Here is a 24,130-nt window from a genome sequence, read left to right as displayed (position 1 = left end):
GAGTTACACCATGGCTAGACAGCGCTAGCGCTAGCAACAACGCTAACCTATGGGGGCAATTCTTTCAACCACAACAAACAATCAAATATCTGGTACATGACTGGAATCCTTATGACACACCACTGAACTCATATAGTGTTTGTTGTGGTTGAAAGAATTGCCCCCATTGGTTAGCGTTGTCGCTATCGCTAGCGCCGGGTAGCCATGGTGTAACTCCGGTTTGCCTGCATCAAGTTTAGTTGCGTTTTTTGCTCCCCCACTGGGTTACAAGTAAAGCATATTTAATAAAGATTGCTTTTTTAACTCAAAAATTTAGTTAACATTAATTTTAAAAAATGTATGTAATCAGTTTCAACAATTATTTTGAGTTAACTGAACTTATCTGGGTTTACAGTGTAGTCTGGTAAGTCAGTCTGGCTGATGTGTCACGCCTTGGCTCTTTGGTTCCTGTGAGAAGAAACTATTCTTTTTAAACCTTCTTGGACAAACTCATAACTAAACTCATAGCAGTTTTGAGATCCTCGTGCACGATGAGTCTTGGAGGCCTTTCACATTATCATTGACATTGTTTGAATCAGATCTCTGTAATCAGTGGTGGACTGCAAAGTGCAGTGCACAGTCTTCATGATGAAAGGAGGCTTTAGCCCAGAGCAGACATAATGCTCTACTTCTAAAGCTTGTGCAGTAGGCCTGCAGTACATGTAAATTGCATCTGGAGTGTATTTACCTTTCAGGCCAAAGAAGAACATGAAAGGCTTTTTCAGTCCCAGTGGTGGCAATTGTAATGAGGATGGGCTCTCCTCAGCAGTCAGTGCTTTGACCCACATTAGTTGTCTGCCCGGGGCCCACAGAGGCAGATTGGAGGAAAAACAGCTGGATATAGTGTCTGAGCCGCACATTGTATATTCAATTATATTCATAGAGTTTCACAAGACTGTGTGAAGTTCATAAACTAGAGGGGATTAAAAAAGAAAAAGCTATCAGCAGCCGGTGGCACAAATTCCCAAGCACCTTGACGCTGTGGTGATCTCTCAACAGAGCTGAAACCATCTGACTGCAGATACACTGTCACTGTTACTGTTCAGGTGGAAGTTGACTTTGAATGAGAGTCCATTTAGCTTTATGGTGAAAAAAACCCTCAATGTTAACCTCTTGTTAAGAAGGCAACAACAGTAACAAATAAATAAGAAGAATTCAGAGGTGCAGAAAACAAAAACTAAACCACAGACACAGTTGGTGAGATGGGCTGGAGATATACAGCCTGTGATGCCAGCACAGTCCATTAACAAACCAAAGCCAAGGATTGGTCCTTCCAAGTCCTATCGAAGCAGATTGATTAATTGATTGATTGACTTTATTGCGCAGCTAAGTGGAACATAATACAACATGCAGCAGTGCAGATGAGCAGGTAGCAGCCATAGAGGAAATCTGCTGAAATAACAAGTGTCTGGGTTGAATGACTGTTTGACAGGGGAAAACAGTTCTGACCCCAGTGCTGTGAATCAGTGACCAGGCTGGAGCTGCTCAAACTCTGACTGTAATAGATCCGAGATATCTGCAAATGATGTGTTTGGCTTTCCTGTGGGCAGCACTGTCATATATCACAAAACTGGTTGTGTGACCTGCCAATTACCTTCCCTGCTCTGGTCATCTTGGAGAGCTTGTTTTTGCTCTTTAGTCTATATGTTGTGCTTTTGTCCCAAGGGATCCAAGTGACTCACATTCATCCATGGCCATGAACAAAAAATAGTGTACTTTAAATCAGTGTCACTCTCACTGTCCAGCAGAACCACATGTGTATTAATCTACAACCCATAACAAGTTCACTGCAGGTGTCAGAGGTTTAGCCACACACAGGACTTTAATTCATTAGAAGAATAAGGAAGAGCAACGACAGCCTCATCCTTTCAGTGATAAATCCTACACAAATATAAATGTTAAAGAAATGAATGTGATGAACCATACAGATTCTTATCCTGTCAAGCTCTTTTTATCAAATCATGTTGTAGCGCTTTGTCTCTGCGGCAACAAGTGCCCCTATCCTTCGCTTTCCGTCTTTATTCAAGAAAAGCTGTTTTGCTGCGCAGGCATATTCTGTTTCAGCAGTTCGGACAGTTACACACATTACCACCTGGGAGCCTCGTAGTACAACTATGGTCTGTTCATGGTAGAGAGATAGCAGCTGCTGCCACAAAAGGGGATTAAGTGCATTGCTGAAGGGCACCTTGATAGATGTCATTGAATTTGAAGCATCACTCATTCATTTTCCACAATCAGACTTTCTTAGCAGGTCTAGGTTTGACTCTGCAACCCTGCAGTCACAAACCTGTCTCCTTTATCTTCCACTCAGGCTGCAGGCCTCCCATCATCAGCATTACTGCTCAGATCTGGTAATCATCATTTTAAGATCCTTCACCTGTAAGGACTGACTGGAAAAACATGAATGAGACATTTTTAATGCATCTTAGTAGTGACTGTCCTTGTGGCTCCATATTGTAATTCAAGCTGTTTTCTCTGTCCTTGTTACATCATGACAAACACTCTTGTAACACCACATTATTTAATAATGCCGCATTATGTAATAATGTAATAAATTTTCACGTCATTATGTAATAACTCCGCATTTTGTAATAATCTGCCACATTTTGTAATAAAAATAATGAAACCAATATGTAATAAACTTTGCCGCATTATAAGTTGTTACATTTTGCATCAGTTATTACAAATTGCAGGTGTTGCACTTTTTTATGAAGAAAATGTAATGGACTGGACCGTGGACTCCCAATTAAGGATACACATTTTGAATTCTGACCGATAACTGATGCTCATAACCGATTATTAACAGTTAACTGATGAGATGAAGGAGAAAGAGGAGAGAAAAAGCTTGAATGAGAATGAAAGCGGTACACAGGGGATGTAGCCTATTATAATGAATAAAGTTATGATTTAGTTTTGACCAACTGGTTTTAGAAATGAATTCATATATTCATGCTGGTAGCTATAAGAGTCAGCCTGTCTTTGCCTGTACTGTGTCAGTTTTGACCATACCAGGAGATGCAGATTTGTACTAATATTACCAACTGTTGTAATTCCCTTTTCTGTGGAGTTTATTTTTGCAAAACAAAAGATTTGTGAAACCGACAAATCTCCTCTGGTTTCTGGTCTGGAGAGACTGTATTTAATGTCCAAAAACCTCCTATAGGACATGTAACAATATTTAATCCTGGAACTCATTAGTATTCCTTTCTACCTCCTATTATTCCACTAAGTCTAATCTAAATTGACTTCAGTCAGAAATGAGCTCGCCAGGCAGACACAGATAATTTTCTGAGGTAAAAACAAAACAAAAAACTCAGCATTTTAAACTGAAAAGCAAACATGCCCAACAATACGTGCTTATTTATTCATAGATGTACTTTCATTATCAGAGAAACGTACGTGACCTCTTGGAGGATTGTTTGTTGTTTAGATTTGCTCCAAGAAAACAAATAAAAATCTCATTTCTTGCCAGTATTTTCTCTCACAGAGAAAACGTGGCCATTATTTCACCTCCTTCTTCCTCTAAACATCTGATTTCGGGCTGCCATCTCAAATGATGGCGTGCGTATGGCTTTTGTGAGGTCTTTAATAACATTGACTCACAGCTGTCACTGTGTTGCCTTTAGCCACTCATCTCCCAGGTGCCAGCGTGGAAGAAGCACAAACCACTTACTTCTCTGGCAAATGGAAGACGGTTATTGCCCCAAAATGGAGCTTGCGTGATGAATAATAAGTTGTTTATTGAGTTATTGCGCCCAGCGGCAAGGGCATGAGTCTGTGCTGGAATTGTCCCCATCACTGGGGAGCTCCCGCTTTCCAACATCGAAGGCTTTGTTTTGGTGTTGAGCAACATCAGAGTTAAGGAGGGTGTCGTGGGATCAGTAGTTTTTTAGAAGACGTTCCAAGTAGGACAGAGACTGAGCAGGATTTTCTCTTCAGTGAAAACACTGTCGACACCTCAGGCTGAGGCCATTTGTTTTCTATCTCACGATGTCACTGGTGTTTACTGGCTTGTGACAGCTGCACACAGGCTGTACAGATGACTGATGTTTTCCTTTGTGAACAGTGAAATTAACAATCAAAATCAAATCAAAATGGCTCATTATTGGCAATCACTTTGCTTAATCCAATGATAAATATTGAACTCAGCCTTCAGTACCTGTGCAGTGCTGTTGGCCACATCTGCCATGCTCAGTACCTCATCAGCTAACAGAGGAATGTCCACCCAGTTTTGGGACTCACTGACACTTCAGGGCTCTTATGACTTTTGAATTATATCTGGAGTCTGACTACCCAATCAATCACTTTCTACCAACAATGGACCAAATGACTGTGAGTAATGTAAAAGAAACTGCTGATAGAGATGAACCCACAGACAGTTATCATTTGACTTTCTTATCATTCTCTCAGTTTTGTCAAACATTTTCATGTCTTTCTTACAGGGATAGAAAACTGATTGCTAAAACATTCAATTCTGCTGTATCTAATGGCCTGGTTCCTGTTTTGATGATTCAGTCATTTAGTCTTCATAATGTGATGAAATAGTTGTTTTCCATATAGCAAGATGACATTAGAGTTCAGCTGTACATATTTGTTGTAATACGTTATAAGCATTTAAGTTATTCATGTCATATAATAATAATATTAGTTGTAGTTGTTTTTTTCACAAGAAAAGTTAAGACAGAACACATAGAGCAATAAAAGAGTAATAAAGAGGTAAGATCTTGTATGTTCCAAATCTTCGGCCCTTGGTGATCTAAGTAAATAGGAGCATCAAGACAGGCAAGCTGAACAATTTCAGCTTTAAAATAGTAAAAACACGTCAAATCTATTGGATTAAACACATGAAAACACAAAGACACAAGTCAGTTTCTCCATATCTTTTAAAGAAAGGCCAGATCTGACCTGCTGTGTTTCTAGAATGATGGATAAAGCTCTTTTGTAAGTTTGATTATGCAATTTATAAAACTGATTTTTATGCTGTAGGTCATAGATCTGTAAAACTAACTAACTGTAAATATTCTGATCAAAGCACTGAAAAGAGACATTCAGTTGAATAAAAGAAAGAAAGGCAGCACATATTCTCACATTTCACAAACTAGTGAATTTTGCTTGATAATTGAAATGAATATCTAACCATCTTTCAAAACTGCTCATTCGGGTTTAAATCGATTAACTAATTAACTCACTGTTTCAGTACTGTGATACTCTCTGAGACCTTTTTCTCATCATCTCTAAACTACATAGTTCATATTTTCTGAGAACAGCAGGTGGTGAGGTTTTCGTTATTCCATCGACAGAGGTCTGCACATAATCTTAAAAAAACAATGTCATGACCTCAAAATCTATGTAGGGTCAGACTTTTATGACAGTGTAGGTGGTCATGTGCACAAACTCATTTATTTTCCACAGTCAGACTTAGCAGGTGTAGTTATCGAGTGTGTAACCCTGCAGTCACAAACCTGTCTCCTTTATCTTTCCCTCAGGCTGCAGGTGTTATAGTTGGAAGATGATCAAGAAAACAAAAAAGAGTGCCTTGACAGACACACACTACTACTGTTCATAGGCCTGAGGAAACAGGAATGTCTTTACTGTCTGTGGACCTGTTTATAGTTGTCAGCTTGTTGAGCCTGAGCCTCCACACATCAGTCTAACCCAGTGGTTCCCAACCTTTTTTGGCTTGTGACCCCATTTTGACATCATAAATTTCTGGCGACCTCGCGACCACGTGACTGCGTGTGATCGCGGCCGTCAATCAAGATGTGCCAGCTCATATTTTTATACTGCATTTTATTTGAACTCGATTTATATTCGAGAAAGTGAAAGTATAGAATACAGTTGTTTAAGATTGTGTGTTGTGTTTTTAATCATAATTTTAAAAAATAATAATAATTTCTTAATAAATACATGTGGCTGTGGGTTTGCTAATCGTTTCGCCAAGAGGTCAATGACCGCTTGGCAAGTGGATTAGCACGTCTTTCTTACTGGTACCTCGTGACTGTGACTATACCCGCGGACCTCCGTTACATATTTTAATCTGTTTGAAAATTACTAGACATTTCAGCTAGGTGACCCCATTTTAATTCCAGGCGACTCCACTTGGAGTCCCGACCCCAAGGTTGAAAAACACTGTCCTAACCTTTTTCAAATTTCCCTGTGTGCAAACCCATACATTTTTATTTCATTTCAATCCACATCTCTCTGCCTGTCTCTGATTTCCTGCAGGGAGGTGTGTGATCATGAGGCTGATGTGGAAGTCCATGGACAAGATGAGGTGTTTCAGGAAACGATCCATGTTTCCATTCTTCAGCTTCCTCATCATCTTTCTCCTCTTTTTCAACCTTTACATGGATGATGGATATGTACTAGTAGGTTTTTCCCCTTTGAAATGTATCAAAGCATAATAATAATGCCTGAATTCTTGTGTGTGATGTTTGCTCTTGGCATTTTGCTTTTTGCTCTGTGTGGATAATTCTAGGAGGCTGATAAAAGACAGCTGGGAGAGACGCTAATGCATCCTGAGAATTCTGAGAGATACGTCCACACGTTCAGAGACTTGTCCAATTCCTCCGGGACCATCAATGTCACCTATCGCTATCTGGCAGGAATTCCTTTACCACGTAAAAGTAGGTATTTTTAACAAAGTGATAACGTTTCTGAGGTCTGAGCATATTTAAAGGGATATGCCAACAATTTTTTTTTTCGTTGCCTCACTCTCGAGTCCATGACCGGCAGATAGACACCATCCTTTCGACTGTGCGTGCAGTAACAAGGGAGATAGAGTCGTATCGCCCGTAATTAGCTTAGCTCAAACGCTGGAAGTGCACAGGTAGTGTTAGCCTGCCTCCTACCCGAGCCGAAATCAGCAGTCAGAAGCTGATTTCATTTTAGCTCTAAACTCTGTAAATATATTACTTTACTAACATTTCAAACATTTTTAGGCGAGAAAGTAGCCGTTTAGATCAGCAGTGTGTCGTTAATTTGTCTAAATACCAGCTGTTTACAATTTTATTCAGACGAATTTGGTGCTACTCAAGCTAGCCGTTGTGACCAACGCACTTCTGGTTACTTTAACAAAATAAAACACCCGTTGCCCTTTACATACAGAAAACCATGACGATAGAATTTGTGCTTTTACTTTGAAATAGGAAGCTAACCTACCCTCGATGTAGCTAGCTTGAACCAAAATAAACCGTCTTTGCTTGAACCCTCATTTGACCGCTCAAGATGCCTTACTGGAGAGTTTTGTCAGCTCTGAGACGAAGATCGGCCCGCCGGTTTCTGTTAAGGGTTGCTGAAGAGTTTCTCTGATGACTTTAGGTGGAGGCAGGCTAACACTACCTATACACTTCCAGTTTTTGAGCTAAGCTAATTAGCGGTGCGCCAGCTCTGCCCGTATCTCCTTTGTTACTGCACGCACAGTCGAAAGAATGGTGTCTATCTGCTTGACATGGACTCGGGAGTGAGGCAAGACACACACAAAAAAAATGTTGGCGTATCCCTTTAATCACAAGCAACCTTTTCATTTCATAAGTGACTCATAATATTTCTGTTCACAGAGTATCTTACCATTGGTTTGTCATCTGTCAAGAGGAAAAAGGGTAATTATCTCCTGGAGACGATCAAATCCATCTTTGATCAGTCCAGCTATGAGGAACTGAAAGAGATTGTGGTGGTGGTCCATCTGGCAGACTTTGACCTGGTCTGGTGTGAGAACCTGGTGCAGGAAATCACTAGAAAGTTTGCACACCACATCATAGCTGGACGCCTACTGGTGATCCACACTCCAGAGGAGTATTACCCGTCTCTGGATGGGTTGAAAAGGAACTACAACGACCCAGAGGACCGGGTCCGTTTCCGATCCAAGCAGAACATTGACTACGCGTTTCTCCTCAACTTCTGCACGAACCTCTCTGACTTCTACATGATGTTGGAGGATGACGTACGCTGCTCCAGGAACTTCCTGACTGCACTGAAGAAGGTGATCACCTCCAGGGAAGGCTCCTACTGGGTGATGCTGGAGTTTTCCAAGCTGGGATACATCGGGAAGCTCTACCACTCCAAAGACCTGCCACGCCTGGCTCATTTCCTCCTCATGTTCTACCAGGAAATGCCCTGTGACTGGCTGCTTATCCACTTCAGGGGTTTGCTGGCCCAGAAGGACGTGATCCGCTTCAAGCCCTCGCTGTTCCAGCACATGGGCTACTACTCGTCCTACAAAGGAGCAGAAAACAAACTTAAGGATGACGACTTTGAGGAAGACTCCATAGACATTCCTGACAACCCTCCTGCCAGCATTTACACAAACATCAATGTCTTTGAAAACTATGATGCCTCAAAGGCATACAGTAGCATCACTGACGAATATTTCTGGGGGAAACCTCCCTGCACTGGAGATTTCTATGTCATAATCTTTAACAAATCAATTAAAATCAGTAGAATTAAAATAGTTACGGGCACAGAGGATCGGGAGAATGACATCCTTCATCACGGAGCTCTTGAAGTGGGACAGAAGTCGGTGGAAACTAAACAGGGAAGGCAGTGCGCCTCCTACATCACATTAGGGGAGTTTAAAGGTGGAAACATTGAGGTAAACAATGTGGATCACAAGATCGGCTTTGACATAGAGTGTGTACGGATAGTCATTACTGCCAGTCAGAAAGAGTGGCTCATCATAAGAACTATCAGTTTATGGACCACACAGTCAGTGAGTCCGTTAAAGTAACTGAGGACAGTTTAAAGTTATCATTTTTATGTACAGTTCTAATTATGGATGAAGTTGCTACATGTTCATTTTGAACTAATTTCTGGATTACTTAAGTGACTTCAAAACGATCCATATTTTTTTGGGTTGTTCAGAGACCTGCTGTATCTTTTCAAGGTGATGTATTAAAATGACCAATCTGTTTATTATGGAGTCTTTATACCTGTGTTACTTTTTAGAAAATCTGTATATAAAATTGTTCATACCTGACTGGTATCTTGTTATTTCCCTCTTTAACTTGAGAGCACCTTCAAGAATTCTCCAGAATCAACACGTAAAACTATGGACCTCTTAGAATGACCACCAACAGGTCTGCTTCTAGACTGAAGGATAGCTCTTTTTCATCCTGTGTCTCAAAGTCTGAAAATGAATGAACGATTGCCTAAATTAATGTTTTCAATTGTAAATGTATGAACACTTCTGAGGATAATATATGTAAGTAGCTTAGCTTAAAGTAATCAGAGCACCCTCAACCTGATAATACAGTTTTGAAAATGCTAAAAACAAATTAAGCCCTTTTAATTTCCTTGAATAGTTAGGTAAATTCATAAGTTTTTTCCTCCCACTAAAATGCTTGATTACATAAAGAGAGGAACTGATACAACAAAACAGATGGATATCCTTATACTTAATCTTGTCAAAATCCTCAGCAGCCCAGGGTCTCATACTGTAAATACGTAGTCTCTTTGACATTGTGTGCTGCCATCTGGTGGAGAATTTACAGCTGGACAGGGAGCCATGCCTCTGGTTGATTGGACTTGTGTAAATGTATGACTTGTGTGAAAATATGTCCTGATCACTGGATTAAATGTGTAAAACAGAGTCATACAAATTAACAGAAATGTTCCAAATTATTTACGTGACCTTATAACAGCAAGTGTAACCGATATATTATGACATTTTACAGGTTAATGCCAGGAATAGTTTTAATATTATCAGTATTATACCTCTTCTCTGTTTAAGTCTTCCTGGTGTGTGCCAGCAAATAAGAATAATACTTTATTAATCCTCAAGGGGGAATTCATTTGTCTGGTAGCTCTTCTACCATTTGTAGAAGAATTAAAAAGCCTGATGGCTGTAATCTCTCCGTCCTGCAGTGAAGAGAGAGGAGTCGTCCACCACAGTCGCTTTTTTGGTGCATCAAGGTGTGATGATGAAGTCGTAGTATAGTAGCCTTAGCCCATAGTAAAATGATTGGCTACACACACAGCCAAGTAACATGACACGTCTGTGACCAAAGAGATTTGGGGTTAACCACACGCTTTTTACCAGGGAAGTTCAAATGATCCTCCATGTCTCTCCTCTGATGCATTGGCCATTCTTCTCTCCTGCCTTCCAGTGGAGTGCAGTTTCTCCGGTCACACACATCCACTTTTCACCGGCCATGTCTAACCTGAACCAATCGTCCATCATCTTTCCCTGGCAGTTTAAAAGATCTGACGAGGAAATCTATTTGATACCACATTATCAATCACATCTATCATCTAATGGAAAAGCAGACTTTTTTTTTTTACTTAACCGATAATCACCCTGTCAATTATGAGTCTGAATAGTAAAGATAATTAAACTATATAGGTCATCCCTATTCTATTGTGTTTATGAATTTGGTATGAATGAAAACAAATCATTGTTCAGTTTGTGTTTTCAAGATATAAATTGATTGAGTGAGTGACTGGCCTATGCTAATCATCTGTCCTGACACACTCCATTTCCTTACTGCTCCTGACAATGGACAACAGTAGAATTAACATTAAAACATCGCCACAAATCATCAATTCATTACCTACTTTGATTCAGCATTTTGGATATGGATAGATGATTTTTTTTTTAATGTAGATTTCATATATAAGTAAGTAGGCCTATTCTAAATTATGTTTGAAATTGTTGTTATCAGTCACCATTATAATTTATTTATCATGTTACATTTCTACATTACATTGTTCTTAAGTTCATGTGCCTTGATATTTATTTCCTATTTTATATCCCATTATATCTTTCATCAGTGAAATTGATTTTCATCTTTCCCCTTCTCATTTTAATTTTTAATTTGTACTGTAGCACTTTTAAATATGAAGTGTTTTATGGTTTATCCCAGAGCCATAGATCAGTCGCTCTGGTTTTATTTTTTTATTTTTTTTGCTCTGGTTTTATCAACAGCAAAGTGACGCGTGTTGCTACGTCATCAAACAGCGACTGTGCGGCGTCGCGTCAACCAAAACAGAAGCTAACGGCTACATCCATGGGCTAACGGTGGACGACTTCCCTCTGATGTTGGAGCTGGTTTTCTCTCCTAACACCACACACAGAGAGAGACACACACACCTTCACCCACCACTGGTGTCGCGGGCCGTGGGCTCCTCCACACCGAGGCTCGCTGCGTGGTGAGTTTTACGTGCTAAGCTACGTGACACTGTTGTTGTTGTTGGTGGTGAACGTAGTTAGCACACTGCGGTCAACTCCAGTCGTGTTTGTCCCACAGACTGTAGCAGAGGTAACTTAGGAGGTGTTTATGGTGTTTATGGGTCTGAACCGTGTTATGACAGAGAGAGTTAAACGTGTGAAACCCAGACAACATGGCTCTCTGTCTGTCTGTGGTGCTGGGCAGGTCGGTCGGGGCTGTGGCACTTCACCACACAGGCATTCACTGCAGTTTCAGTTCACTACACGGTATGTCATGCTAATAAACAAACTGATAGAGTTCATCTGCAGGACCCCGGGACTTCCTCAAACGGGGGCGTACCGTAGCTATGTTCCCCGGGTCCTATGGTTGCCGATCGGGGAATATAGGACCGTCATTTTGAAAAAGGGTCCTATGTTTCCCGTTTTTCCCAAAAAGGGTCCTATGTTCCCCGGTCGCAATACATACTGGGGGAACATTGGACACTTTTCCCGAAAAAGGCGCTCTTGCTGGTCGATGGACTCTCTCTACTTATCTGATTCTGGACTCTATCTATCTGGTCTGTCTAGCCTCTACCTGGTCTTTTTACTAAACTTAACCAACCCCTTTCTTCATTGCCTAAACCCAACCAATGGGACAACTCAACTTCTCACTCAAAAATAGGCAAAAATATGCACAGTCACTCACAACTCCTCTACAAAAATTGCATGTTCCCTGGGTCCTTTTGGGGAAGAGTGGGGAACATAGGACCCTTTTTCTAAAAAAGGGTTCTGTGTTCCCCGGTCTGGACACAGAGGGGAACATAGGACCCTTTTGGGGAAAAGGGTCCTATGTTCCCCGGTCCCATACAAAGTGGGGAACATAGGACTCAGTGAACAAAGGGATGATCCCCCTACTGCTGCTTACCACCTGATGCTTGCACACACAATAGTCAACAGGCGATTTGAACACGGATGTAGAAACAGAAACTATCCAGTCGGTAGTAGCAGTGGCTGCCGAGGACACACACACACACACACACACACACACACACACACACACACTGAATACACAGGAAGGATGTGGCCTGATCTAAATTAGTGCTGAGACAACAAATGGTTTACATGTGACCATCTGAGTATTGCTGCAACCACAGCTCACCATCTTCTACTGTAGTCCAAACTGGTTTCATTGATATGACATTGAGTTGAGTGAACTTTAGTGATCTCTCCAGTCTCTAGACCTGAATCTAGATAAAAAAATAAAAAAAATAACAGTGTTTGGAAAATAACAGAACAGGAGATCGGTGGCTTGAATGTGCAGTTTATTCGTCTGCAGCGATGACTTGGAGGAAAGTTTTTACATCTTGTTGAGTCCGGTACTTAACTGGGGGTGATTGACAGCAAAGGGAGGAGATAAATAGATATACTAATGAAACCAGTGGAGACAGACATGGTCTGCTCACCCAACAGAACATATTTTACTGTGTAAAATAGTTGTTTATTACCATCTAATTATATGCTGACATTTTAGACATTTCTTATGTACTCATATACCTTGAATGCAGTATTCTCTAGTTTGCTTGCTTGTTGAAACCCTTTTCTTTCTCTTCAGGCTCTGCTAAACTGAATGAGGTGTGATCGTCTTCCGGTGCTGTTCTGTAAGTGCTGCTGCCACGATGGGCCAGCAGATCTCAGGTCAGGCGGTGATGACCCGTCTGCCTGAGAAGCTAATGAAACACGCCCAGCTGGTCCGTGACAGTGGCTACCTCACCTATGAGGAGTTCCTGGCAAGAGTGGCTGAACTGAATGATGTGTAAGTCACAGGACAAATACACACAGCTTGAAATGATCACACACGTAACCTTAAAGGGACATTGTGTAACTTCTCCTGTTTTCTATTCATGAAAATCGATTATTTCCTTCAAAAATATGTTTTTCATTAACCAGTAATCCCCCCATCAACAAACTGAAGTGTTCCTTTCAGCTCTGAATGAGCCGTTCATATCATTCATATCTCCATGGAGACGGTAAGCTCGGTGCTGGCTGCCATGTGGTGTCTCCATGTTTTTACGTTCAGTGGCAGCGTGACGGTAGGAAACCACGGAAACTCAGCGGAGACACCGGAGCTGTCGGCTCAGGTGGAGGTGGCGTCTGTGAAAAGTCACCGCGGTAACGCAGTGAGGAGGAATGGAGCGTTACACTGATGCTGCATTCACCTGCAGTCGGGCAGACGGCCGTCGGTAACAAACCAGATGTCATTTTAGTCACAGAAGTCGAGAGAAAGCCGGTAAAACGTGGGTCAGGTAAACAATACGACATCGCCATGACAACATATTGTCACGTGTATTGTTTTGCCTCGTGCTGACGGACCACTTGTTTATATAGAGGCTTGTTTATGCCGTTACGTCCGTCTGCCGTCTGCCCAATTTCACGTGAATGCAACATGAAAAATACGATTGAGTTGCTTGCGATATACAACCACAACGCTAGATGGGAGGAATTCCTACACAATGTACCTTTAAATGCAGTGTAATGAGCTGTTTTAGTTTGGGACAAACATTTTTTTAATAAAATGACTATGAGGGAAAAGTAACGTTTGGGGATATAACCTCACTTCACAACGAACACCTGAATTCTTTTACCTGGATACTTAGTGTGTTTTTTGGGCAGTCTAGTTTAGTCTGTTCCAGTGTAGCTCATTTGCAGAGCTGCAGCATTTTCCCATCATCCAGGATTTGGCCCATTTTGTTCCCCAGGCCAATTAGGCCATGCCCCTGCAAATCTAATTTTAATTCACTAACTCTCAGAGAAAGTAGGAGATGTGGGATAATGTGGTTACAGTGAGGTAGTCCCAGCAATTCCAAAAATGTTGTTAAACATGTTATGCCTTTAACAGTGTCCTATATTAAATCAACTTTTTTTCACAAAAGTGTTCAGGGCTTCGATGCTGTCCTCTGTTGGAGCCCCTCTGGCAGCAGCTACAGCTTTTAGTCTTCTTCCAGAGGTCTCTTCCAGCTTTGCACCTGGATTTGGTCTGTTTATCTTGGTATTCCTGGTATTCCTGGATCCACTGGATAAACCGCCATCTTCAGGTCTCTCCACAGTTGTTTTATGGGATTTCACCCTGGGCTTTGGCTGGACCAGTCAAGGACAGACAGAGACTTGTTCTGAAGCCACTCCAGCATCATCTTGGCTTTATGCTGCTGTGGTTCATTTCATGCTAAAAGCTCATGTGCACCCTGGAGCAGGTTTTGCTCAAGCAGCTCTCTGTTTTTTGGCTGAACCAGTTCTGCACCACCACAGTTCTTCACTGTGGGGATAGTATAATCTGTGTGATAAGCAGGGCCAGGTGTTTGCAGTTATTTTTGTCTCGTCAGACCAGAGAATCTTGTCCTCATGATCTTAGAGACCTTTATGCTGTTTGTAAAACTCCAAGTTGGCTGTGGTTTCTGTCTAGCTGCTGAGTTTGTTCACTTATCTCCAGAGGACCATCAAAACTGTTGGAGTGACTGTTTGGTGGTGGGTAGCTCCTTGACCAATACCGTTCTCACCTGGTTACTCAGTCTGGCAGATGGCAAACTCTAGGAATTTCACTAGAATTCAGGCCACTGAAGTGGAAGTGAAGTGGAAGAAAGAGCAAACAAAATGCACCTCAACGTAATCTTAATGCAACAGGGGATCTGAATATTTTTCTAAAGGAGAGATTTTACTTTTGCAAGCCTTTCTAAAACATTTTCACTTCATCACAAACCATTCAGCATAGATAGATTAATAAATCTATCGTACAATAAATTGCAAACACTAAACAGCTCTCAGCACTGGAGCATCAGGATCTGGCGGGTTTTATTATTTACCTTGAAGCTCAAGAAAACCTCCACTCCTTAATTTCTGATACATGATGGGCTGCATTCCTCATATCCCTGTGTCTATTGTGATGTCCTGTTCATCACTGTAGCAAACAGCAGTGAAAACCAAAACAGAGCGGTGGTGAAGTTGAACATCCCCTCTCCTCTCTGCTCCGTCTCTCTCAGTACGGCCAGGCTGGCTGCTGGACAGCAGAAGCACCTGCTGTTCGAGGTGCAGCCAGGATCGGATGCCACAGCCCTGTGGAAAGTGGCTGTGAGGATCGTCTGTACCAAGGTGAGACCACACCCCCATTTGCACATACATCACCTGCGAACCCCAGCATCCGTCATGCCTTTGATTTTGTGACAGAGACAAATGTCTGTGAAACCATACACCTTTTCATCTCTCTAATGTTGGAGCCTATTCAAGAGGGTTGGACAACTTCATCAGCTAGAAAATAGTGAATAGGTAAATGTTCTCCTGTTTTGGGGGGAAATGAGATAGGACAGTATTACCAAACAAGTTACTGTTTGGGTATTTTGAATCAGAAATAAGAATTGTACTTTATTTACATATAGTATTAGTCAGTATACATTGTATGCTGGCTGGTGAGTTTCCGTTTCCGTGTGGACGAGGCCTTAGTTTCAGTAAGGACTGCTCTACACCCCACCCCCCATCCATCATGTCAACTTAAGTTGTAAGAAGTGACTACTGCAAGTAAACCCCTTGATAATTGGTACTTGCACCAGACTACTGTTTTAAGACACAAGAATCGCTGCAGGGTTCAGAGTAAATGATTCCTGTGTATCATATGGGTCATGTGTTTGCCTTTACCTACTTCCAGATCAACAAGGAGAACGGTATGTTGGAAGCAACACGGATCATGAACCTGTACCAGTTCATCCAGCTGTACCGTGACATCACCAGCCAGGCCACCGAGGTGCTGTGTGCAGAGAGCAGCACTGAGGGCCCGTCGGCCCAGCTCCCCTCCACAGACTCCTGTCAGGCCAGCATGTGGATGGGCAGGTGGGTTCCAGTGACATGATCCTTATACAAGTATTACCCTCAGTGTGTTTTTGTTTGATTTCCATTCAGTATTTCACACCAAAGACACCAAAGTTTGTGACCACTTTGTGGAGACTAGTGGAAACCCAAAGAAAGAATCAAAGAATGACTTTTTATACAGTAGCTTACACTGGCTTTTGTTTTAACCACCCTGGTGTTGGGATTCAATTTACTGTAGGTCTCATGTAAAGAAAAATCTCATGAGCCATAACTTACTGTGCGTTCACACCAAAAGCTTCCAAAGTGTCAAAAACGCTCCAGGGTGCGCTTCAGACAAGACAGCTGCCAAAGCGGCAAATATTTTTAGCCGCTTTGGTCGCTCGTCACGTGACTGACGTCAAAGTTCGATCACGCTGGTCATTGGGGAGCCGAAATACAAAAAAAAGGGAGCCGAAGGACATCTCTATTCTACGAAGGAGTATTAGGGCCAGCCAAAAAAAAAAAAAACAGCAAAAAATAAATAAATAATCCGGCGCAAGGGAAAAAAGCAAGCAAAAAAAAAAATCCGGCACAAGAAAAAAAAAAAAGTCCAGCACAAGAAAAATAGTATATAGTGTATAGTATTTGTATTTGTAAATACTACAGGAGGAGGCAGAGACCTGGATCGCGGTGGTCTAGTCACGGAGGTGTCTCCAGTCACGTTTAGTCACGTTTAGTCAACGTTAGCTCATATAACGTCTCTATGTAACTTATAAATGATTGTGTGTGTCTGTTTGTTTTTTTTGGGGGGGGAGCCATAGATATGGGGGACAGCAATGAAGAACATGCATTGCTGATTGCTGTACGTCAGCAGCAGGGGTTGGACACGGAAGTGATTCGTGTTTTCATTGTCATACTCCGGCATTGAGTCAAAGTTAATCGGCTTTATTGTTCACTTTTATGGCGCTGCAGAGTTTGGCCTGTCTGTCACTCTGCTGCTGTCATGGAGCCGACAGTCGCTTCTCGCTTTGTTGTGGTAGGCTACGTGATCAAGCCTCTGCAGTTTCTTTTTTTTTTTTGCCTGCCTTTTTTTTTTTTTTCTTCTGCTGGATTTTATTTTTTTTTTTTTTTTGCCCAACTTTTTTTTTTAAATTTTGCTTACTTTTTTCCCTTGCGCTGGATTTTTTTTTTTTTTGGCTGGCCCTAATACTCCTTCGTACTATTCTGACAGGTTGTCGCCGAACCGCGTCAGAGCTTATTACCATAAAGTTAACCAAGGCTCAACTTCTCATCTGGTGACACTTTGGAGGCGCGGCTGACAGCAGTTGACGCTTTGGTCACTCAGGTTGCCAGGCTCTCATTGAAAATGAATTAACTTAAATTTACTTAAATTAAATTAGCGTTTTTGATGCTTTGGAAGCTTTTGATGTGAACGCACAGTTAAAGCTAAGTCAGGTAAAGCTGGACTTGTATTCTTATAGAAGACCATATGTCAAGTAAAATGGGCTGTTCATGGTGACAGATTTAAAGACGTTTTTAATTTTAGCTTGTTCATCATGAACAAGAACAATGACAGAGCTGAACAACAGGAAAAGAAGGACTGAGTTGCCCTATAAGCTTCTACACTGACAAGTTAACGTTTTTCAATAGAATACCTGGTTATCCCAGGAAAATGATATGTGATCCATGGGAGGCTTTGGGCCAGTTGAGGAGGTGCCAAGTACAAATTAAACACCTGACTAATGAAGAATCATCCAACCTTAAAGCAGAAGTAAGCGATCCAGTCGTTCCTGTCAGCCGATGGAGTTAGATGCAGTGTTAGGCTACTGGCCACAGACCAGTGTGTAACGAGTGAAAAAGCCGCCGTCACTGCAGCCTGAACGCAGCTCAAATCGACCCGGTGCCTCAGCACGGCGAACAAGTTTTGATAAACACACCGGACCCGCGTCGGTTTGGCAGCTCAGTGACGGCGGCTTTCTGACTCGTTACACACTGGTCTCTGTGTTTTAGCGATGGTACAGGCTGAGGCCAGTATACAGCAGGTAACAGTGTTGTTGTCTCTTCTCACCTCCTCTCTCCCCTGTGTGTGCTCAGTGCGCTGCGCACACATTTAAATAGAGATCCCGCTACTTTATGTCGGCTTTGCTTGTTTACATTTCACAAAAAACTCCTTGAAAAGGATTAACTGCAATTAATTGAATTGTTTACATCCTTACTTGGCTTGGCATGCACTGAACACGTGTGATCACACAGCAGTGAGTGTCGGGCGAGAGAAGACACAAGGCGCAGCGTTCATATCAGTAAATGGCATCGGTGCGTCATTTGTTTACTCGTCGATACCGATGCCAGCATTTTAGTGCGGTATCGGGCCCCCTACCGATACTAGTATCGGTATCGGTGCAACACTACTCACGCGCATCCCTTGGCTGCACACACCGAGAGGACCGCCCCTTTATGCCGTTCTCTCTCCTCACTGGATAAGGGTTGTAGGATACAAGGAAAGTTTTCTCCTCGGCTCAGAGCAGAGCAGAGTGACTGACAGACCCGTGTTTCAGTCCAAACACTCTATGTAAGTGATTGCTGTCGGAAGATATAACTATTTAAGACTTATATTAACACAAACATTCCACTTACTTCTGCTTTAAGTGAATTCCCAAATTAAGATATATTTGAATTTTAATAAACAAGTAATTATAGTTGAGCCCCTTCTGTTTGCATTTGTGTGCAGAGTGAAGCAGCTGACTGATGAGGAGGAGTGCTGTATCTGCATGGATGGGAAGGCCGACCTCATCCTGCCTTGTGCACACAGCTTCTGTCAGAAATGCATCGATAAATGGTAATAGGTTAATTGTTTGAGAAAATGCAAACTTCTCATGCTATTCTATCTTGTAAATCATTGTAGTTTTCTCATAGAAAAGTTTTCTTACAGTTATTACACATTTGCCTCTGTTTCTACAGGAGTGGGCAGAGCAGAAACTGTCCAATATGCCGCCTGCAGGTGACCGCTGCCAATGACTCATGGGTCATGTCTGATTTCCCCACAGAGGACGACATAGCCGGCTACATCCTAAACTTGGCTGATGAGGCAGGCCACCCACACAGGCCTTAACTTAAATCTGAAACTGACTCATACAAAGTAGACTTTGCAACACAAAATGCTACTGTCACTGACAAGGAGATTTTTTTTCCTTCTAAAAAGCAAACAACACAGAAGAATCAGCATGTTGATGAAGCTGATTTCCTGGATACATTCCTCATAATTCACCAGGCTATTTCCAAGAAAGGTCTCCACAACTTGGTACTACGGTATATATAAAGGAGAACTGAAAAATAATAATCATTACTATAGCTATCAACATATCGAAACAAATGTGAAATTGTATAATAGGTTAAGTGAAACACGCTAACGTCAATGTCCACCAATATCCAAGACTAACAAGAATTCTTAATTAGTTAGAAAATGTGCCATAGTGAAAGAGTGACTTTTTACTTCTTACTTACTTTACATCTAACTAGGAAACTCAGATGGATATTAAAATTTGTTTAAAGGGATACTTCACCCAAAATCGGTAATTCACCAATTGTCTAATGACTGATTGTCTAATTGATGACTCTGAAAGTTCTTCAAACCCTTCCTTGGCATGACGGTGAGTAGAAAATTGGTGAATTATCGATTTTGGGTGAAGTATCCCTTTAAATATATATTCACTAACCCCCGCTATTAATTTTCAAGACTACAAGATTATTTAGTAATGCAAAGAGCAGGTGCTGAATAACTTATTAACAATAAATCAATCTCTCTCCTAGTTACTACCAAGGGGTGCAGGCCTTTCCTTGAAAGCTTTCTCAGAAATATCCAAGTAATTGACAGCTACAGCTACAACCCCATCCCATCATTTTTTAATGAAATTATGAGAAGTGAAGGTCTCCAGGAAATCAGTTGGAAACCATGACCTCCGTAAAATCAAGTGTTGACACAAAACCCTTTCCTTCAAATCCTGAAAAATCTCTGTCACCCATGTATTGTAGACGTGGTGCTTAATGGGAACTGTGTGATTATATGTTGTCAGAAGTGAAAATTCAGTATTTCTGGTATGCTGTAATAATATACTCCATTAATTTAACACGCAGAATAACCAAAAGTACAGCTCTTGCTGGGTTGACATATCCTACACAAGGAAAAAGGAAAACTAGGAACTTTCTGATATAGAGCTTGATCCAAGTTAAAGTTTCTTTCCATGCCAATGTAAATGTGACAGAAGATGAGACGGATGTGGCAAACAGAAGTCAGCTCATATTCAGAGAGGGCTGATGCATATATGACTCCTACATATTCATATTTTTATTTAAAGGATTAATTCAGAATTTCTGAAAACATTGACTTGATGGCAAAGAGTTAAATGGAAAGATTGATGCCACTCTGCTGTCTGTCTGTAGCAGATAATCTGACACAGACAGTCTGGCATACTGTACAACCGCCCCGCTAAACAACAACCTGACATTTTTAGACGTGTACAGTATGGTTGTGTTGAATAGTGAGCATTACAAGTAATTGGAGGTGAATTTCAGTAGCCTTGGACGGCAGCTTCCCTCTGTTTTCAGCCTTAATGCTAAGCTTTACAGCTGCAGGCCGGTGAAAGTGGTATTGATTCTGTCATCAGAATCGAGCAGAAAGCAAAAAAAGCACATCTTCCAAACTGTAGCCTGTAACTTTTGCTTCAAGTGCAAATCTAAGATGTAAAACACACCGTCTTTATCCCAGAGCATCTGGTCCAATTGAAGGCAAATTTTGTTTCCACATGTCAACAAAGAACAACAAAGTTGTTCTGTTGTTGGTGCATCTTGATTTCTTATATGATCTGTTTTATGAGCTTTATGTGAACCTGTTAAAGATGAATGCTCTGATCTGCTGCACCAAGACAGTCTGGGTGAAACAGGTTGGATTTGTTGTACATGATTTCATTTTCTTGGTTTGCTCTAGTGTCCTTTTTACTATGGGAAATCACTAATATTTGACTTTTGTCATCTTTTAATTGTATTTTTTTTCATGATTGTATTAGGATTATTTTTACCTGATTACCATAGAAATACTGTAGTTCACATGCCTAAAGTAGCTACTCTTATATTTGTCATGCTGTTAATTCAAGATAACTGATTTATAGAGATAGGCAGCTTTTGAGTTTCCACTGACTTCCTCTAGGACGACAATTATGGAGAATTTAGAGCCACGAAATCATTTTTTATTTTAAATATTCTTTTCTGTCCTGGTTTCCAATCAAATAAGTCACAGACAGCACTTGAAGCTTAAGTGGCTGTTTTTGTGATCTATTTGAACCGGATCCATGAAATGTGAATATGTATGAATTAATTTCCTGAGTGATAAATTTCTATTTTACTAAAAATCTAAATCTTTACTTAAAGTTGTGAAATTGCTTGTTTAGCTTTTCGTGTGACATTGCGTTTGACCATATTTAGATATTTTAAAATGTTTCTCCCAGTATCAGACAGTAACACAAAGACGTATGGTAAGTCTGTACTATACTAGCCTACCTTTTTAATTTTTGTTGTCCATAGACCATAAAAGTTACATTTTATCACACCAAAAGTCATTTTGGCTTGACCATGCTGACAAATTGCACTTTAAAACATCACCATAGCTTACTTGATGTTTGTACACAAATACTGAAGATTTTATCTCTCCGATGGAAAATATGATCTGTCACTGTAATCCAGCAGCAGTTTAGACATTGTTTGATCACCACATGACTCCATGGTCAATTGAGATGTTATTAAAACATTTGATAAGTGAAATGTTGAATGTGATTTCAGGCCACTTTCATAAAACGTCTGATCCTGCGTACACAAACTGTATGTGCAAATGGCTGTGTAATGTCATGTTCCGACCTTAAGGTGGTAGGATTATCCTATCCATGAGTTCTAGCAGTATTTGCAAAACTGAATTGAGGTGCATTACAACTGATATATTAGTCAATTATACTGTATTATTAATAAAAAAAGACCCTCACTTTTTGCACTTTAAACTTTGTTCTGGTGGACTGTCTTTATATACAGTAATGACACGTTGTATAATTGACCATCTAAAACTTTTATCTCTTCATATGCAATAAAAACCTATCGCTGTCATGTACCATTGATGCTATGTTCTATGTAGGGTTTTTTCATTATTGTTTTTATTATTTTTTCCTTTAATATATTATTTCAGCCAAGTGCTCTGTCATTTTTACAGAACAATAAGACAATAAATAATAAATCCTTACATGGAATAGATGCTCTTTTCAAAACTTGCAGATAGGCTTCCCTGGTATTTGTAGTTTCTCCTGCTTGTTAGTGCTGACCAGAGCGATAGATATAAAATATTATATATAATATTTTATATCTATCGCTCTGGTGCTGACCAACATCTTTCTCAGTGTGAAAAGTTCACCATGATCTGGTTTTTCCTGATGGGGGGCTTGGAGCCAGCCATATAGAGGTGAACCACACATATTGACACATGACATGCAATTTAAGTTTACAGTCTAGTCCAAAGCTAACCTATTGTGCATGTTTTTAGACCGTGGGAGGAACGTAGGGAGACACATCTGGTTACATGGAGCCCTCTCCTCTCCTCTCCTCTCCTCAGAGAGAGTCAGAGAGAGTCGTTTATTTGCCATTTGCAGAAAATCTGCATTGGAAAGCACTTGCAAGAGGACAGGACAGCACATTTTGAACTGTCATTATCATTATCTGTTGCACTTAGTAGTTTGGCCTTGGTGTCTCCCACTCTCTCTGTTTCCACAGATCCACCGGAGCTTCATCTCTCTGCACCAACCGCCGCCTGCATCACCCCCTTCCCCCCTTCCCAACGCTCCTGCCCTCCCCTCCCATGAACCAGTCTGTCATCAGGTACTCCCATTAAGCTGGTCTGCTCTCCCTGCCTTTCCTCCCACCAGAAGCTGCCTTCATCAGCTCTTGTTAACATTTCCATGTCTCCCACATTCTGTGTTATTATATTGTCTGTATACAACATCTATTACACGTCTGCCTGTCCTGGGTGAGGGATCCCTCCTCTGTCTCTCACCCTGAGGTTTCTCCAATTTTTCCCTGTTAAAAGGGTTTCTAGGAGTTTTTCCTCAGTGGATGTGAGGGTCTAAGGACAGAGGATGTTGTTATGATGCCATGTAAAGCCCTTTGAGGCAAACTGTTTGCAAAAATGGGCAATACAAATAAGATTGCCTTGCCTTGCATTGCGAAACAGACATGAGGAGAACATGCAAACTCTGCCAGGCCTGGGCCAGAACCCTCTTACTTCAAGGCTAGCCGTAGCACCACTACCACTCAGTCTGGAAAATAAATATTCGATTAGTTGGTTGACACAAAATTGATATAGAATTTAATTACTGATTATTCTTTTAAATTAATTGATTAAACTATATTGTCCACTGTAAATATGTGCTAGTAATATATGTGTAAGGAAGCATCTTCGTGTTTTTGACTCTCAGACAAATCGCCCGAAAAAATTGTAATGTTGACTCAGTGAAAAATGATGGCATTTTCTTATAGATCATACAGTTTGATAGACCACAACTTAACAGAAAGTTACCATGAGAAATATAAACTATAATGTTTAAGGTCTTTAAGAGTATGATTTTGTTTCAACAAATTATGTAGACCCAAATAATATGCTCTTAACCCAGGGCTGACAGGCCCAAATAATCCAGTTTGTTCAAAATATAACCTCATCGTCATTAACAAATGAGTTACATAACAACATTGTGGACTGTTTTGCAATCTTTATTTTACATATCAAAAACTATGAAATGACAAAAAGAAAATAGTAAGTAATAATAAGTCTTTGATGGGGGTTTGTGATACTGATTTGACATCAGGTTACACTTGCAACTATCTCTGAATAGTGGCCCGACCTCCTACTCACATACAGAATGTCAAAATCTTTTCTTAATGATCATTTTGGGAAACATATTCCTAGATATCCTGCTTCAAAATGTGTAAAAATCCCAAAATAGGCAACATTCACAAGAAAATAAACCTTTTTTCAATAAACAAGGCACACAGTGTCTTAAGATCAAGTTTCTTTTTTCATGCTACATTAAGCCG

General features: G+C 40.8%; 2 protein-coding genes across 4 annotated transcripts in view; both read left to right on the top strand.

The window, feature by feature from the left end:
* Window positions 1-9,006, top strand: part of LOC146985455 (alpha-1,3-mannosyl-glycoprotein 4-beta-N-acetylglucosaminyltransferase C-like) — a 42,943-nt gene extending 33,937 nt beyond the window's left edge. Inside the window, exons 3-6 of one of the 3 annotated variants that reach the window (XM_085778449.1) lie at window positions 6,265-6,407; window positions 6,518-6,665; window positions 7,599-7,640; window positions 7,731-9,006. In XM_085778449.1, the coding sequence (XP_085634575.1) occupies window positions 6,279-6,407; window positions 6,518-6,665; window positions 7,599-7,640; window positions 7,731-8,764 (1,353 nt within the window). In that variant the 5' untranslated portion in view covers window positions 6,265-6,278 and the 3' untranslated portion in view covers window positions 8,765-9,006. Of the gene's footprint in view, window positions 1-6,242; window positions 6,408-6,517; window positions 6,666-7,598 lie in introns of those variants that run through there. The other 2 variants (XM_085778447.1, XM_085778448.1) reach the window with 2 other exon arrangements.
* A 1,992-nt stretch (window positions 9,007-10,998) lies between these two features.
* On the top strand, window positions 10,999-19,179 carry rnf141 (ring finger protein 141). The gene is made up of 6 exons (XM_085778437.1): window positions 10,999-11,184; window positions 12,795-12,995; window positions 15,214-15,322; window positions 15,873-16,054; window positions 18,741-18,848; window positions 18,971-19,179. Exons 2-6 carry the CDS (start codon window positions 12,859-12,861, stop codon window positions 19,119-19,121), a joined length of 687 nt encoding a protein of 228 aa, XP_085634563.1. The 5' UTR covers window positions 10,999-11,184; window positions 12,795-12,858; the 3' UTR covers window positions 19,122-19,179.
* The last annotated feature ends 4,951 nt before the right edge of the window (window positions 19,180-24,130 follow it).

Source organism: Trachurus japonicus, chromosome 6 (genome assembly GCF_045865225.1).
Source record: "Trachurus japonicus isolate A0001 chromosome 6, Traja_1.0".
NCBI classification, from domain to species: domain Eukaryota; kingdom Metazoa; phylum Chordata; class Actinopteri; order Carangiformes; family Carangidae; genus Trachurus; species Trachurus japonicus.
Note: the sequence above shows the minus strand (reverse complement) of the source record. Positions and strands in the feature narration are given on the sequence as shown.

Coding starts and splice junctions, on each gene's coding strand:
- rnf141 (XM_085778437.1), top strand. CDS start 12,859: ATGGGCCAGCAGATCTCAGGTCAGGCGGTGATGACCCGTCTGCCTGAG. Junction 15,323..15,872: donor TGAGGATCGTCTGTACCAAG/GTGAGACCACAC, acceptor ACCTACTTCCAG/ATCAACAAGGAGAACGGTAT. Junction 18,849..18,970: donor CAGAAATGCATCGATAAATG/GTAATAGGTTAA, acceptor CTGTTTCTACAG/GAGTGGGCAGAGCAGAAACT.